Raw genomic sequence first — 18,649 nt, forward strand, 5'->3', positions numbered from 1 at the left:
AAGAGAAGACTTCGCGCATCCTCAGGATAGGCGCATATCACACGTGCACATAATCAACCTCGTCCTTATCCAAATCAGGATAAGGACAACCTTGATTGTGCTCGTCAGACAACCTTCCAGAAGGTATCCTTTAAGGAATAAGAATATGCTGATGTTGACAGCTGCCAATGAAAGGTGGACAACTCAGCAAAACCCATGTGCTACCACGTGATTGCACATGGGTCAGGTAAAATGTCTGGGTCAGAGAATAATCAATGAAAAAGCACCAGGTGTCCTAAGGACACGTGGCGCAAAGTAATAGGAGGAGGCCAAAAAGGCCCTAATGGGATCTGAGCCCAATCATTGGAAACCCTAACACTATAAATACCACACCACCTCCACAAGGGGAGGTAAGCAAGAAAATACATTCCAATTCCTTACTCACTCTCAGATTATTATTATCTTCTCCTACAATCTCTTATTCTCACACCGGAGGGTTACCCCAAAGAGGACCCCTCTGTCCCTTTCTGAGGGGTAAGTTCACGGTGCTGCTCGTTTTGTAGGTGGAAGAACTCGTACTCCGGAGAACCATCGGTGAAATAACATACTCATACCCGAGGAAAGTTGATCGTCTACCAGTGAGACGATCCACGTTTCTTCAGGTTCATTCCGGTAACTTAACCAATAACCTAACTTTTACTTTTCAATTTCCCCTAAAAGCACCATTGAACACTTGAATTCAATCAATAGAGTAAGATTTGGTAATTCAAGGCTCAAGCATACAATTTCCAACCAAATGCAAGATTTTGTTGTTAATTTTCAATAAAAGGAATGTTGTTTTTGTTACTCAAGTATGCAGCTCTGAACAGTGATATCGGTTAACTTCTTAAGTTAGGGCTAAATAGACTATAACATCACCTTACTTTAATAATCTTTATATGAACAAGATAATGAAGGATCAAATGGTTATACTTGCATCACTTCTGTTCAACACATAATAATATTTAAGTAACGAGAGTGGTGAATTTTGGACTAAAATTGAGGGAAGAACAATAAAACAGAGTGAATATTTATGTTTCATTTTTTGTTGATGATTTCTTTGTGAATTTAGGTATGAAATTAGATTAAATTAATATAACTGTTATGGAGTTTCTTGCTGTTATGTTACAGGTGATTTGTTGAGTTTCCTTCTCGTTTTTTTTTTTTTTTGGCTCTAGAGGTACCAATGCAGTCTATATTACTCATACTACTGCTGCGATCGACCTAATCCCATTTACAGGTTTGTGATTAAAATTTGTGTATTATCAGAAACATTTAAATGAACTGTTACACTTTTGTTCACAGGCGTTATACTTGCCAGTAGTTGGTGGAACTTATTACTTGGTAGTGCACTCAACTTTTACCTATAATCCTAGACATTATATATAGGTGGATATCGGCACGCAGGTGTGAACACAATTTCACTGTTTTCCGTTTGCTTTTAGATGATATAGTTCTTTTATGTTCATAGTTTTTAAATTGCATTGATCGTTAAATACATATGTGTTCAATCTGTTCGGTTCTGCATAATTGTTCGTTTGTGGAGTTACTTAATGCTTTTGTTGCAGTTAAGAGAAATGATATCACAAAAGCTGATTCAGGCAGATTAGGTCATTTATATGAAGTTGAATACCTGCATCAACTATGGTAAATCTCTACGTGAGTAAGCTATTTGCTTCTTGCGGTTATGGAATTTTCGGAAAGTAAATTCTACTAGAAATGATGCATATGTGAACTATGACTGTAAATTTTTCGTTTATGATTATTTAATGTAAATGCATAATTTCATTAATAAGAAATGATAAGATAACTTTTATTTTTTCATTATTATATGTATTTCCTAATTAACACCTTGAATTATAAACAAGTAATAACCGAACCAAAACTAACCGATAATTAAATTAACTGAGAATCGGTTATTGGTTATTTTTGTGTACCCTCGGTTAACTGAACTGACCGAACCAAACCATTCATATTTTCATATATCTCTAGCTTTTATACCTTCGTATCATGTATTTCATATTTTATAACCATTTCATGTATATATATCTTTATTTCATGTATTTCCAAGTAAAATTTTAACCTAAATTTGATTTAGGTTATTAACTGAACCGAAAACCTAAAATTAACCGAGTAAACCGAACCGATTTACCAAAAACCAATTGGTTAACTTGGATGAGACTAATAAATGAACCGTGCACACCGAGTTCTACAAGACTAACTATACGCGTTGCCTACCTCACAATGAATGACAACATTAAGTGGTAGATTAAAGTAGTAAATGTAAATGTAAATGTAAATGTAAATAATAATAATAATAATAATAATAATAATAAGTCTTGAAATTCAAAAATAAGTTACCTTGAAGAGAAGAGTGAAGTGCAGCATGGCAAGGGGATCGGTTTTCAAACAAGTAAATGATGTCTTGTTTATCGGTTTTCAAACACTCAACCAGAACATCACATCATACCTTCTTCTGTAACTCTCATCCATTTTCTTTCTTTTTTTTCTGAAAGGGAAACAAAACATATCACAAAAATATTGAAAATCTTTTGAGGGGGAAAGATAAGTAGACGCAAGTGGTTGTTTTTTTTAGATTTCAGTCGAGTATAAACCCGTCCCCTACAGACATACAACTCCAACATGCGGATATAGCCAAGCTCTTTGCATTTGCCCCCAAAATGGGTGTCATCTAGGACACGTGAATTCTTTTCACGTCTTGCGACAGAAAATATTACAATACATATCACTCATAATAATTCATCGTTCAATCAATTTTTTTATTTTTAAATTACTATAATATTAACAATTTAAAACAAATACCTAACATAATTAGAAATCCTAATAATGTTCATCATCGTAGGTTACTCGAAACATGGAATTCTACTCCACCAAAATTACCGATTCAAGCACGCGTGAAAATTGTTTATAATACCAAAAGAATATTTTATCTTGAATGAAAACTATGTTTTAACATAATTTATACACCAACGTTGTAAAGAAATTCTAAACATAATTGTGCATTTAAACACTACTAAAAAACTGGACTTTCATCGACAGATAACAAGCGGTTGGAACGGAATGTCATAAATTTACCGATGAATCACTGACATTCAATAAAAACTTGCCACACAAGTACCCCTTTTACTTAAAATGTTCTGAGATGACAAAACACAATTGCATGCCAAATTATTCTGGAAGCAAGTCCCTTAAACTTATTTTCCATTTTTCAATAAATTGTTTTTGAGATATCTAGGCTTTTCAAAAATGGGTTATAAGAAAAGCTTATCAAGCTTCCTTAATGAGCCTGATAATAATAACTAAAGTGCATGTCTGAAAGATTAGTTTAAACTTTGATACTAAGGTTTGTCTTTGTTTTTTAAATTCAAATTCATAAGCCTCAACATGCATAATCTTAAGTACCAAAACATATCAAAGCATTTAGGTCCAATCCTAGCAAAAAAACAACAGAACCCTTCCTTGTTCATGACCGAGATCCATACATAATACTCCGCTCAAACTGAAGCATGATTGGCAAAATGATTATAGACACCATACGCCAGCACCAACACGAGTAAAGGTAAAACGAACATGAGCATTGAGCTCCCAGAAGAAGCTTGTTGTGAACCAGAACCAGAACCACCCGAGCTTTTACCTTTGTGTGGCATAGTGTTGATATCGATATCACCAACGTAGTAATCTTTCAGCATGTCTCTTGCATTCTGACTGTGGCCCACATCTTCAAAATCCTCTGTGGCGTCTTTCTCTGCAAAATCAATGAAATGTGAGGATGATATGATAGATAAGAAATAAAATAAATATATAAATAAAGAAGAAAAAGGGTCTTACTGGTGGCTAACACCAGGACTTCATCACCTCCTGGATGATCATCCAGAAACGGTGTAATATTGTACACCTACATCACAACAGCACCACAAAAGTAACATCAATAACAATGGATATATTCTAAAGTACTACGGTACAATATTACATCTTTTAATGAGGTGAACTAGGGGTGTTGTTCGGGTTGTTTAATCGGGTTTCGGGTTATTCGGTTTTTTGTTATAAAATTTCCTACCCATTTACCGGCCCAAATAAGATTTGGGTTAATCGGTTCAGGTTGTTCGGTTTCGGGTTTATTCGGATTGGTATTCGGTTTTTTTAGGTAAAGTTGCAAACTTGCAATGCATCCTTTACAACTTGACATAATATTTACTAGATAATAAACACAAAAATATCAAATCAAAACACTCCTAATATGATCTTTCAAATCGTATCAATCAAAACGAACAATTTTAGTTAGTCGCTTAAACAGCCATCACTTTCCAACACAATAAGTAATTGTTTAAATGATAACTAGACTTTTCTTGTTGATATGTATTGAACGTAGATAGAAGCAGCATATGTGTGTATAGGACAACAAATTATCATCTTCACACCAATAATGAAACATATGAGGGAAAATAGAATTTTTGTTGATTATGTATATGTATAATTGCCATTTATTTATGTTAACTCGGGTTAATCTGGTTAAACCTAATATCAAACTGAATACTACCTTCAGTTTCAGGTTATTCAAGTCGGGTAAACGTTATTCGGGTTCGGGTAAAGACAACACCCCTAAGGTGAACCCTTTTGTCTTTCATCTTTCGGATAATAAGCCTCTCAATCTGATCTATAACCGTTGATTTAGGGATTTCATTAACCTTTCCTTGAACTAGGGACGGCAATGTGAGGAGTGTTGGTCTCATACCCGATTAAAGAATCATATCTGGTACCTAGTTATGGATCACCCATCAGATTCGCACGTAAATGGTATTATGTTGTTAAAAGTTATCCGTTGGGTGGGGATGCACATTACCTAAAAACTAGATCCTAAACTCACCTCAAAAACCGACTTGAAATACCATATACTCAATCATACATCAATAACTTCAATGATTTCAAGTTTCTTACAGCTTCAACATATACTCATTTTCTTTTAGATCATATCATAATGTTTATACGTTTGGTTAAAAGTTCGGGTAAATGGGTGGGTATCACCTAATACCATACTCTGAATATTTTTTAAACTAATCACATACTTGTGTAAGTTGTTTTTATTCGTCATGGTCAGGTTCTTTTGCCATCCCTAATCTTGATCTAACCATAGTTATTAAAAGCGCACTGGGCGCACGCCTAGGCGCTAATTTAAGGCGTAGCGCAGGTGAAGCGCCTGGTGGCCATCGAGGCGCGCTTCTGGCCAGATTCTGGCTAAAATCTGAAAATTCCGACCAGATCCTGGCTAAAACCTGGAAATTCCGGCCCGAAATAGAGGAGAATTACCAGGAAGGAAGCGAATGAAAGCCTTTTGGTGTTCTCATTTTCTATGCATGGGGCTTAAAGTTTAAAGTATAGAAAAGCTGCAACAAACAAGTTCATTTTGTTTTATATTATAAAGTAATACTATAGCTGTTTATTGTTTGCACTTTGCAGCTCTGCTGCCACTGCAGCAGTGTGCTACAGTAACTCTAAGATCATCTTTTTATAAATAATTATAGGTTAATTTATATATATGTTTAATTTAAAACTATTTGTTTTTGAATTATTAAAATAATATTTGAAGGTTTTATGAATCTTTTTAGCTTTCTAGTCCCTATATTTTAAAATTTATAACTTATCGTTTAATTTTAAATTTATGCGTATTACATAATAGCTTTTGCTTTTATATATGAATAATAGTATTATTTTTCTAATACATATCATATTTTTAATCTTTTTCATTTAAGTGCGCTTTTTTTTCTTAGGCCCTCGCTTTTTTTGCGCTTTGCGCCTAGGCCCTAGGCAAGACCTATGCGCCTTGAGTGCGCCTAGCGCTTTTAATAACTATGGATCTAACAACTTGTGAAACATGGCTAGTAGTGATATATATGAGTATAGTAAAATGAATTTGAAGATCAAAATCAAAGATGACGGCAACTTGGACCATCGACAGTCAAATTTGGATACAGAAATCACCACCGATTCAAACCAAGGAGCAATCTAATACGAGTTTAGTATACTACTGAAATCACCACCTAGACCTATGATTAGTTTCCAAAAAAACACTATTCAAGTTTACACTTGAAGCAGCAATGGAGAAACTGGTTATTCTCACAAAAGAGAAAACAAAAAACTTTGTTTCCCATAATCACACACCTCCGCCTTTCATTAGATAAGTAAAATAAATACCTAGTTATGCATTACCCACATGTAATTTGTACAAGACTTAATTACGCCATTAGTGCGTGTCAGGTTTGGTTACTAAGGTTTTCAAGTAACATGTTTGGGTACTATGCTTTAGTTTTTGTAACATACTAAGGTTAAGGTACTAACACAAACAGGCGTTTAAAGTTAACTGAAAAGCCCCTCACATGCTTAACATGATGTAGCGGTAAACCTAATCAAAATAGAATAGACATTAAGAATTTAAACGAGTCAGTTATTAATTTCCTTGGGCCAGGGCCAGCTATTATATATGGGTCGAGTGGAGGAGGTTGAAGGATCCATGGGTTGTTTTACACCACATCGCCACCATGAGTGGGTAATGAGTTATGCCCACTCCTTTTAGTTTTATGTTACTGCATTTTGTTTAAGCTTTGACTGGTTGTTCTTTATGCTTTTAGGTAGTACATTTGTTTGTTTATTTTCCTAGAATTAGAACGTGGGTAGGGTTTTTGCTTTCTACATGTACTGTTCTTTTTATTCAATGAAGGTGGTGATTTATGTTTAGTTTTCTTCTACTCGGTTCCTTCCTTCGTGAATGACCAGTATTAACCATTTCTAGCACAAGTTGGTGTTTCTGTATCCTTAGGGTTGATTAGATTTGCCCTATCAAATCCTCGTGTGGTGAATTTCTGTATTATGAGTATCCGTTAGTATTCAACTTTCTTGTCAGATTCAAACTGTTATCCGTTACCAGGCTGATTCTTATGTGAGGGCATTTTTGTCTATTTCAATTATAAAACCCTTTTGATAGCCATGTTCAGCCTACATCGCGTAAGCATGTTCGCATTCAAGAAACCCTATTCCAAGTTTGCAACCATAGTGATCACAACATTCAATATATTCCAACCGTGAGAGAACATTCCAACTATAGTAATCACGGTAATTGATACATTCCAACTGTCTTAGAGAACATTCCAACTCGCAATCACTTACCAACTGCAAGTGTAATATGTGGGAAATCCGCGGTTGATTTCGACTTGGGATTACAAAATATATAGTAAGCTGTAAGTATCCATGAAAAGTCTATGTTTTTGTTAATTTCTTTGTACAATTACATTAAAGGATGGGTTAACATGTGGCAAGTGTGGAAACAAGGGGCACAACAGGTCTACTTGTACTGGACAAGAAGGAGAGTCATCAAATGCTGCAACTTGAACTTAAATGTTTTATGTTTTTTTTTTGGTATATTTTGGAACTGACTTGGTATGATTTGGTATTTTTTCCAACTAATTTGCAATGGTTTTTTGGAACTGAATTGGTATATTTGGGAATTTAATGGTTAATAGTATATGTGTATCTGTTGCTTGTATCTTTTAATGGTTATGTTATTTGACTTTTGGGAATCTAATGAGTTGGAAACTTAGAGGAAGAATGAGCAGTTTGATGATGATATGGGATACCAAGGGTATAATGGGAATTCTGAAATTTAATTTAAGAACAGAAAGGTTCCTATGATAATTTTGAATTCATGTCAAAGTTGACTTTTCCGGGTCACTTCTTATTGTGGTAATCTTTGAATTTATTTTTTTTTGTCAAAGTTGACATTTTGGTCAACATTGGCATGTCTGTGGTCAACCTTTAGAATCAGTTAGGTCATTCTGGTTATTTGTTTTAAGTTCATGTGAGAATCAACATAATGGTATGGTCAATCAGTCACTACTACTATTTCGTATATATAGTGGTGAGGTTGATAACTTGTATTTGCTGCTGGGAACTTAACATTTAAACCCGATTTTAATTTTACCCAAACAACACCTATCTTGTATCACCATTTAACTCATAATCCAGTTAGATAAGATCACAAAGACAAACTTTAGACATAAAAGCACTGTCTTTTTCCCTTTTTATATTCATCCAATTGATTACATAAAGAAAATTCATGATTAGGAAATTAAAAGGGAAAACATGACTATAAACTAACTGCCACAATTTGAAGGTTAAAATAAAAGAAAATGAAAAAAAAATTGCTATACAATGCATAAATAAAACAAGACTTGATTTGCAGCAACAAACACATCTATGAGTTGGGATCAATAGATCAAAGTTGGGATTATTAAAATCCAATTATAATAATAATAAAGTAAACTAGATCCAAACTGACCTTTCCAGAAATAATAAGCCAGCAATCGTTTTTGTTATCATGTTTTGAAACCTCATCCAGTGAAAGAATTCTGCTCTCTGAACCCATTTCTTCACCTCTCTGATTCATTCATCAATTTCAATTAATATATTATTATTATTATTCAGTTGGAGAAATCGATTACATTTCAAATTCATGGCCTAACTCACTTACTGACCTGATTGATTGATTAATTGATTTGACGACAGGACAGTCGGAGCGGATGGATGAGCTTGTGGTTTTAAGCTGTGTTCGGAGTTCTGGAGGGAAGGAAATGAGAAGAAAATGGGAATGGAATCATATTAAAGAGATTTTTTTTTTTAAGGAAGGGAGGGGAGAAAATGTTTATGTTCCAAAATGAAGAGATTAGGAGAGAAAATGCTTATATATAACATTAACTGCCTATCAACTCTTACATTTTCTTTCCTTTTCTTCTATTTTTTATTAAACTCGGGAACATCCTCCCTTTATTTTCTCTCCTTAAATGAAACTCGGGAACACAGTGTTAGGGTTTTCTAATTATTATTGGATGGATATTTATGAAATATATACATGGCCCAATTTCAATTTCGCTTTTTTTACTGGAGTTTTTTTTATTTTTTACCGTCAAGTCAAAAATAATTTCTTAAGAAAGCGTAAAGTCTAGCTAAATGAATGCTTATGCTCGGCTTTGCACATAGTCTAAGTTAAACTACTTGATGAGTCAATTTAAAAACTCCTCATTTTCTTAATGAATGAACGTCGACAAGAAACTATTTTTGTTTACGTTGGTATTTGTTTGCTTATTTCGTTTAACTTAAATGAAGACGAATAAAGCTATGTAGGAAGACAAGGAAACCCTCGGGAGCTAGCGATGACTTCTTAAGATCATGGGGCATAGAGCTGTAGATGAACATAATCAAATCAAACAAGACCTTGATTATGGTTCGTGTCTTAATATTTACCGGATAAATGAATGATTCACAAGCACAATCTTAGCAAAATTTATTGTCCATAACCATTCATTAAGGAAATTAGACTTGAATGTCGGGGTGAAGTGTAGTAATATATTCCTCCAAATATGCGCGAAGATTATTGTGTGTTTCACGGTTGTGTATACGCCTATCATTAGCATGTTTTGTTTGCCACTAACTTCTAATTCAATTGTCGCTTCAAAATCGTTTTTTTCTTTTTGCACTCACAATTCGCTTGGCCTTCATCCTCTAAGATCATGTGTATAATGGAGCGTCCATGTCAGGTTTTTTACTATATGCCATAATTGTATGAGGACACCAAATGTTCGTTCAATATCCTTTCAAACAACTTTTTGTTCTTACTTTAAAGCATTTTCTTTTTTCATCATGAGGGTACGTAATAGTCTAATAGACTTGATAAAAACTACCATTACCATGTCGATGAATATCAATGACTGAATATGTATGTTTATGTTGTTTGAACTCACTACTCTAAATAAAGCATGTCAAAACCATAGCTCACCTAAGGCCACCTGAAGAAACACTAATCGACCCCGGGCAGATTACGGATAATCTGGGGGTTAAATAGATGTTTCCTACGAGGGTTAAGTCCGGCAAAGATGGTTCTTCTGATAACCTTCAAAACAGACACCGTGAGCTCGTCACTGAGAAGGGGGGGTATCTCCTTGTGACCACCCTCCGGCGTGAGAATCAGACTAGATTGCTCTTGAATATAAGTGTATATTAAGAGAATGACTAGAGCATATATTAGGTAATATATCAAGATATGAGATATGAGATAAGATGATACCATTCCAAGGTGTTGGAGTATTTATAGCCGAAGGTAGGTTTCCAAGCAGGTACAGCCGGCTGAATAGTGTTCATGTTCTGCCAACTGTGGGCTACGCACATTCCATGCTGGTGGTTGGTGGATAGGCAGCGGCTGATAGTGACCAGGCCGGCTGTGTACTATTCCTGTTCCACCAACTGCAGGCCATGCACGTCCTCCGACAGGTTGGTGAGTAGGCAGCGGCTAATAGTGACATACAGTACAAGAGCGTGCTGCTCGTCATACTGTTGTCAGTGAGCTGTCGTATCCTTGGTCAGATCTTTTGTCCATACCTCGTCAGGTACAGTACAAAAGATCCTCCAGTATCGTACGGACTGGCTCATTTGGGCGGGAGTGTTCCCGGCTTGCTTACTCCTTCTTCAGGTGACATTACTGAATTATTTAATAGTTAAGTGCCTTGTGCGTGTAGCCTTGCTGCGCGGGTAGCCTTCCCTGATGGCTTGTATCCGCAGCTGCGGGAACAGGCGGGGTACTTCACCATTGGGAGGCTTTTCCTGCGGGAACAGCTTGCGTACTGCGTGTAAGGACGTCACGTCTCTGAGCATGGTGGGTCCTGCGGATCCAGTTGGTTTCTGCGCAGACGTCCCTTTTCAAGGTGAGTTCTGCGAGTTTAGCCTTTGCGCAGACGTCCCTGTTGAAGGTGAGTCTTGCGGGTTCAACTACGCAGGCTTCCCTCTTTGAGGTGAGTCTTGCGGGTCCAACTGGGCTCTGCTGGGACCTACCTCTTCAAGTCCCCCCAGTCCAATGTTCTTCTCATGAATTGTTAATAAGTGAGGTGAACTTTTGGACTTAAGCAAAGGGTTTTGAAAAGGGTTTAGTTTTAAGGTTTTCCATGGGGATTCTTCCCGCGGAAGTTCTAATGTCACGTGCAGAAATTCCCGACTTTTCTGCTTGATCTTTGGGTGTGATGCGGGTAGGTCTGTAACCTCCTCGCAAGTCAGGAGCGTTGAGTTCCACTTGTGTAGATTCTCCATGAGGTTTTGGTAGTTTTGAACATAGTGATCAATTATGTTTAAACAACCAATTCCATTTTGGAGCTTCAAACAATCTAGTTCTCGACGTTCCCGCTATGCGGGGATGTTATTCCCGTTTCCGCAAGCATGGCCCAGAAGATCCTTCTTGGTTTCAATTCCCTGCAGAGTGCTAGGTATGTGAAGGGTTTCGCCTTGACACTGTACCCGCACTCGTCTTATAGTTACTTTACTTCCAAGGTATTCCTGGCTTCAATTCCCTGCGGGTGCTTAGTATGTGAAGGGTTTTGCCTTGACACTGTACTCGCACCCGTCTTATGGTTACCTGGTTGCCGAGGTATTCTTGGCTTCAATTCCCTGCAGGTGCTAAGTATGTGAAGGGTTCTGCCTTAACACTGTACTCGCATCTGTCTTATAGTTACTTGGTTGCCAAGGTAAGGGGTATATTCCCGCTTACTTTTGAATCTTTTTGAATCTTTTTGAAATTCGAAGAGTTGGTGAAAGGATAAGAACAGTCCAAACTGTTGAAACGTCGTCCGACGGTTTCTTCTGACAGTGTCAGGACGTGCAGGAAGTTATGGCGACGTGACAGTACATGGTCATTCCAGACGCTTTTTCAGGCGCGTGGGCGTGATTTTTTGGGCGCGTGGGTGCGGATTTTACGGCGCGCGTCCCGTCAACAGCTGTTGCCAGCTTGCTTTTTCCACGTGTCATAGTTTCATTGCACCAGCTCTTCTCTCTCTCCTCCGCATTAAATTCATCGCATTCATTGCGATGAGTATATAAAGGGGGAGAGGGTCCTTTGTAATCCACACTTTCACTTCTATCTTCTCCTTCTAAGCGATTTCCGGCGAATATTCTTTCTGAAATCGTTCTTTACCTCCAAAACATGTCTTCTACTCACGATTTTGAGGCTGCCGCCGAGGAACCTGACGTGTACGTCGAGATTCCGACGTCTACGTCTGATAAAGACGATAAGAGCACTGCTGGCGAATGCCAGTGTGCTCTTCCCACCGAGCTTTATCAGTACATCGTCCGGAAGTTCATGCTCGAGCCGTTCGAGCCTGAGTTTCCGGAGCCACACCAGACGGTGTACGATGCCCCCAAGGGCAAAATAGGGGTGTATGCTGCATTCTTCGTTTATGGGAATCTCAGGTTCCCATTGACGAAGTTTGTATACCGTGTCTTGGAGAGGCACGGTGTGCATCTGACGGAGGTACACCCGATGGCGATCGCCAAGATCCGCCACTTTGAGTGGGTGTGCCTCATTCTGGGCGTAGAGCCCCACGTTGATCGGTTGATGACCTTCTACTCCTGGAGGTGCATCCAGGGGTGGTACACCTTGGTCAATCGGATCAAGGATTTGAAGATCTGCGCTACCGAGCGCAGTCTTCGGTCGTGGAAGCGGGAGTTTTTCTATATCTCCGCTCGCGTCGTCCCCCTTGCGATGACGTTTAAGAATGGAAGAGCACTCCCCGCCCTTCACGCCCCCAACTACCAGGAGGCGGAATGGTTCGCCAAGATCTCCCGGATCCAGACTCCGGTGTACCGCTTTTCGGAGTCTGTGATGGTGATGCTTGGGATGAGCCGGGTGTGGAAGAATGCTGGGGCGGAGGCGCCGCAGATTCCCATCGTCCTTGAATACGGTTTGAACTCTATCCCTTACGGTATGCTCTGTCTTCTTTGTTGATTTAGGTTTTTCTTCTAACTGTTTTTTTTTTTATTTCAGAGGGGAATGACTTGCAGTCGCTCCTGCATCCGCGGGAGGCTGATGGTCCCGCTCGGATGGGTACTCGTGCTCTCGATGAGAACGAGTTGCCCATCTTGGATCAAACGAAGGATCGGTTTGTGGAGGTCTACCCGCCAGGCCACCCGATTCTGAGCGCCACGCGGCCAGGTAAGGAGTTATTCAACCCTCGACCTCTCAATGCTGAAACCTCTACTGGAATTCCTCTAATTCTGTCATCTTCTGATGAGGAATCCGCAGACGGTCCTTTCTTCACGCGGAAGAAGAAGGCTGCTGGCGGAAAGGGCAAGACGAAGGTTGCCTCCACCGCCGATCAGGGGAACCGGTCAAACTCGGAGACCGAGAGCGAGGAGGCGGCGGGGAACCCAGGTGGTGTTGAGACCACTGCTCCGGAGGCTGAGACGACTGTCACATCCGAGCAGCCCAGGATGACGACGGTGACCGGTATGAAGAGGCCGGCTCCATCGGGTTCGTCCCCGCCTGTTCGCACCTTTAGGCTCAAGAAAACCCGTAAGTATAATCTTCCTTTACTTTAACTGCATAGCTTTCCACCATTATACTTATATCTTCTTTGTGCAGGCGTGGATGCTACCGCATTCCAGGGTGGAGCGGGGAGGAGCACCTCCGGACCCATGACGGTAGGCTTGGTCAACCTACCTGAGGCGATGACCCAGGCGACTGCGCCTGCTTCAGTTGGTTCAGTTGCTCACCCGATTGAGCCAACTGTTCCACCTGTGACGACGTCCCCGCCGGCTGTCAGTGCAATATTCACTGATTCCTTCACTGAGCCGGCGGTGAGAGTTTCTGTGGATTCTTCCGCAGCCGCGGCCACGGTTGTGAGTTCACCTCTGGTGAGTTCACCTCCGTTGGTTTCCACCGCAGCGGCTTCGACCGTGTCTCCCGCGCCGGCAACTACCTCGCCCCCGGCCGGTTCAGCAAGTATGTTTGGGGCTTCAAGCCAATCTGTGCCTCCTTCCCATCTGCCTGACCTCTTGGATGGATATCCGTTAGGTTTAGGTGATGGGTTCGGCGGCTACCGGCCTGTTGTCGACCCTACAGGTGCGTAGGGTGAATTTGGCCTCTTTTTTTTTTTTAATATATCATCTTTTCCTAACTGCCTTTTGTTTTTGCAGTGTCGGATTCGAACGAGGTGTTTGTTCCGCAGTGGAACATCCGCCGGGGAACCACCCTTCGGACGCATGTAGACTGCGTCGAATGGGCGCGCCACGCCGCCCCCGCTGGTGCGCTGGGGGAAGCGATGTCAAGCTACCAGGAGGGTAGGTTGACAAATGAGCTCTGGATTCTCCTAGCCCGGATGCAGCCGCGCGTCGAGCTGCTTTGTCGTGAAAACGACAAGTTAAAAGCAGCTCGTATCCAAGAAGTAGCTCAAGCGCGGGCTGTCCGGGAGGAGAACAGGAGGCTCTCCGCCGTTGCTGCGGATAAAGAGAAGGCCTTCAAGGCCCTTGAAGTTGAAGTTCAGGCCCGTCTCGAGGCCCGTTCCAAGGCTGCCCAAGCTGATAACTAACAGCTTCGGTTAGCTAAGGAAACCGCTCGGAACGCAACTGAGAGGGCCACCAGGGCTGAAGCTATTGCTGAGCCTCTACGCACCGAGAATGAGGAGCTTAAAGCCAAATTAGAGAGGCTCCAGCAGGCTCATGATGCCTTGGCTATGGAAGACGCCAAGAAGCTCCAAGAAATCTTGGACCAGAGGGGCGTGCTTGACCACACTGAGCGGAAGCTAAAGGGCGTTGAAGAGGCTGCTGCTAAGGAAGTGTTGCTCGCCAACCTTAACAAAAGTGAAGCCGAACGTGCCCATAACCAAGCTCAAGCTGCCCTCCAGGAGGCTCTGGTTGCCAAGGAATGGCTTCTTCGAGAAGCGTTGTCTCAGGTATGCGCAATTTCATAATATCTTTACGCTTTTCTTTGTACATAGAAAAGGTTCTGATACTTGTATTTTTTCTTGTAGGTTATGCATCGAGTCTTCACGGACACATCATATGACGATGCCATGAGCGCAGCCCTCAACGCTTCTCATGAGGATGGGGAAAAGGCCGGCTTCCTGCTTGGTCTAGGGTTCGTTGAGAAGGGAATCCCGCCTTCCAACTTCCCTTTATATGATGTGGATACTGAAGCTGTATATGACCAAGCAGTGAACCAGTATGCCGCCTTCCCGCATCCGGTGGTGGAGAAGGTGAACGAAGTTGCTGCTGCTGATGATGGGCTAACCATTCTTAAGTCCTTCCTTGAACCGCCACAGCCAACTGATGGTGCGGGTACAAGTGGGTTTGGAGGGAGTGGTCCTGAAGCTTGAACCTTTAGATCCCTTCCCACTGTTAGGATAGGTTTACATTGTATAGATTTATATTCTTGTAGGCGGGTAGTTACCCGGCCATTCTTGTAATACTTGAATTATTATGGAATACAAATCTTTGTGCGGGTAGGACCGCTACTTTCAGTGGATGACTTGCTTTATAAACGTTATATGACTTGCTCATGCATACTTTAGTTTAAATTAGCAACTTTCCAAGTGTTCTAAGTTAACCTTTGAACGTGGTAGATAATAGGTTGAAGTTTTGCTTCCTCCTTCGTGATTGTGCGGGTAAGACCGTCACGTGAACTTAGGATGGCTAAACTTTACCTATATCTGACCTGCGTGGAGGTTTTCCTCATCTTCTCCTTAGAAATTCTAAGTGTTTAGAATAAGTTAACCTTTGAACGTGGTAGATAATAGGTTGAAGTTTTGCTTCCTCCTTCGTGATTGTGCGGGTAAGACCGTCACGTGAACTTAGGATGGCTAAACTTTACCTATATCTGACCTGCGTGGAGGTTTTCCTCATCTTCTCCTTAGAAATTCTAAGTGTTTAGAATAAGTTAACCTTTGAACGTGGTAGATAATAGGTTGAAGTTTTGCTTCCTCCTTTGTGATTGTGCGGGTAAGACCGTCACTTGCACTTAGTAGGATGGCTAAACTTTACCTATATCTCACCTGCGTGGAGGTTTTCCTCATCTTTTCGTTAGAAATTTTCTAAGTGTTTAGAATAATTTAACCGTTCGACGCGCAATTGTCAATAGGTTAGTTCGGTTTCCTCTATCATGATTTGTGCGGTTAGGACCGGCACTTTCATTTAGTGGGATCACCAAACTTTACCTATAACTGACCTGCGTGAAGGTTTTCCGTTTATTGTGTTTACGCGGGTTTTGCCGCCTTCCACACGCAACGACTTACTTCCCCACTTATGTATGCGGTGAAGACCGGCATATCAGTGTAGAAAGTTCATAAGTATAAATGTAAGACCATCAGCGTCAATGTGATAAGGAGAATCATTTCCATTAGAAGTGGCTCTGGGCCTTTTCTTTTACAAGTTTGGAATTGATCTACATGCAGACTGTGTAATTGAGCTCCCTTCCATGTTCTTGGGAGTGTCATCGAGCCTTTCGAGCCGATATGCACTTGGTTCGGAATCTCGTTGTTTACGCAGTATGTAGTCTCCGACATTGAAGCTGCAGTTTTATTCGTGTTTCCCCCAACTGGGGTTCTACACGCATTAGCCTGCTCAGCGTTTATTACGCCACGAGGTGCGTGAGCGTCCCATCTCTGACAAATGCTTCAACGATGTCCTTCAAGTCTACGCATTCCTCGGTGTTGTGGCCTCTTGTCATGTGGAAGTCACAGAATTTGCTCTGATCAGCGTTGTGACGCTCTCGGATTATTGGAGCCTTTGGCCATGGGAGTCTCTCGGTGTCGAATATCTCGGAGACGCTTTTGGTGAGTGGCGTCCATCTGGAGTTTCGGTTTGACGACGGCATGTTATCCTTTCCGCCTAACCGAGGGTGCGAGCCGGATGAGGTGTCAAAGTTTACCCTTGACTGCCAAATGCCTAGCTTCCTCTTTTTGTTTAGTCTGGCGGTAAGGACATTGTTTTCTCTTGTCTTCTGGGTGTAGAGGTTTGTGCTTTGGGGAAGATCTCTACCCAGTTGCTTTTCCGTTTCCGTGAAGCGTTTAGCTTTCGTCATGATGGCATCCCATGTGGATGGCATGCCATCTTTACCCGTTAAGGTGCGGATGAGCTCTGGGTCTTTTGTGCCCTGGATGAAAGCAGCGCGATCAAGATCTTCGCTAATATTACCCAGACTTAGCTTCTTTGAGTTGAAGCGAGTGATGAAGTCTAGCAAAGATTCATCTTCCTCTCGAATGCAATTGAGGATTGTCCATTGCTCTTCGGTATACTTTCTTTGTTGGCTGAAGTGTTGGCTAAACTTCTGTTGGAAGTCTGCCCAATCGTAGATGTGGTGGACCGGAAGACGGTCGAACCACGCTCTGGCTGCTCCAACCAGCGTCATCTGGAACATATAACACCACGTGGGTTCCGTCCAGTTGCTGACGGTTGCCCCCGCTATGAATCTGTTCAAATGATCGTCTGGGTCAGATATACCATCATAGGTGCTGATGTTTGACATCTGTTTGGCACTTCTTGGGGCGATTGCTTCCGCAATGTCCCTTGCAAACTTGGAGGTTCCCGCATTTGCAGCGGTTGGTCTGAAGGTTTTATAGAAGTCACGTGGGTTTCCACCCGCGTTTTTTGGTTTGAAGGTTTCTCCAAAATTCCTTCTCGGTTGGAAGTCCGTTTCCTTACGCTTCCCTTTCGCCCTATGGCGAGGGTTTGCGTCGGTGTCGGATTCCTCCGAATCATCGTCCCAGTTCTCGCACTCATTGCTCATGTTGAGCTGTTGAGTGCTTCCGAATTCTTCAGCCTGTTGGAGTGAACGCAAGCGTTCATTCAACTCAGCTTGGAATTCCCTTTGACGTTTTTCCGCCCATGCTTTAACTTGTTCAAGTGTTTGGCGGGGGGGCCTCGTCTGTTGTCTTTCCACCTGGGTATCAATGAATCCCAGGGGAGGATTGTTTACTGCACTTGCCCCGGCTCGGGTACCCGGGGTAGTGTTCGTAAAATTTACTACACTTGCCCCGGCTCGGGTAACCGGGGTAGTGTTCGTAAAATGTGTGTATTCGCCGGTGTTCCCCCCAGTAGCTGGGGTTGTGGTTACCGGGGCTTCTTGGTCATTCGCTGGCTTTGGCAACGGAGTAACCATAACCATCTTTCCAGAAGTTTGAAAAAACTGAAAATTAGTTCTAGCTTTTATGCACGGATGGCGCCAATGAAGAAACACTAATCGACCCCGGGCAGATTACGGATAATCTGGGGGTTAAATAGATGTTTCCCACGAGGGTTAAGTCCGGCGAAGATGGTTCTTCTGATAACCTGCAAAACAGACACCGTGAGCTCGTCACTGAGAAGGGGGGGTATCTCCTTGTGACCACCCTCCGGCGTGAGAATCAGACTAGATTGCTCTTGAATATAAGTGTATATTAAGAGAATGACTAGAGCAGATATCAGGTAATATATCAAGATATGAGATATGAGATAAGATGATACCATTCCAAGGTGTTGGAGTATTTATAGCCGAAGGTAGGTTTCCAAGCAGGTACAGCCGGCTGAATAGTGTTCCTGTTCTGCCAACTGTGGGCTACGCACATGCCATGCTGGTGGTTGGTGGATAGGCAGCGGCTGATAGTGACCAGGACGGCTGTGTACTATTCCTGTTCCACCAACTGCAGGCCATGCACGTCCTCCGACAGGTTGGTGAGTAGGCAGCGGCTAATAGTGACATACAGTACAAGAGCGTGCTGCTCGTCATACTGTTGTCAGTGAGCTGTCGTATCCTTGGTCAGATCTTTTGTCCATA

General features: G+C 41.5%; 1 protein-coding gene across 1 annotated transcript; it reads right to left on the reverse strand.

Moving 5' to 3' along the window:
- Positions 1-3,315: 3,315 nt before the first annotated feature.
- Positions 3,316-8,621, reverse strand: LOC143617445 (cytochrome b5-like). Its single transcript, XM_077090003.1, has 4 exons — positions 8,588-8,621; positions 8,366-8,462; positions 3,868-3,934; positions 3,316-3,784 (listed from the first exon to the last, which is right to left on the reverse strand). The coding sequence occupies exons 2-4, from the start codon at positions 8,450-8,452 to the stop codon at positions 3,534-3,536; spliced, it is 405 nt and encodes a 134-aa protein (XP_076946118.1). The 5' UTR covers positions 8,453-8,462; positions 8,588-8,621; the 3' UTR covers positions 3,316-3,533.
- Positions 8,622-18,649: the final 10,028 nt, after the last annotated feature.

This window comes from Bidens hawaiensis, unplaced genomic scaffold, assembly GCF_021521415.1.
Source record: "Bidens hawaiensis isolate Kalapana, Puna unplaced genomic scaffold, B.hawaiensis_p1.1 tig00002323_1, whole genome shotgun sequence".
Taxonomy (NCBI): domain Eukaryota; kingdom Viridiplantae; phylum Streptophyta; class Magnoliopsida; order Asterales; family Asteraceae; genus Bidens; species Bidens hawaiensis.

Bases quoted from the DNA above. Each gene is read 5' to 3' on its own strand.
- LOC143617445 (XM_077090003.1), bottom strand. From the start codon at position 8,452: ATGGGTTCAGAGAGCAGAATTCTTTCACTGGATGAGGTTTCAAAACAT. The intron at 3,935-8,365 runs GTCAGTTTGGAT...GTTGTGATGTAG, and splicing joins GGCTTATTATTTCTGGAAAG to GTGTACAATATTACACCGTT. The intron at 3,785-3,867 runs GTAAGACCCTTT...TTGATTTTGCAG, and splicing joins AGTCCTGGTGTTAGCCACCA to AGAAAGACGCCACAGAGGAT.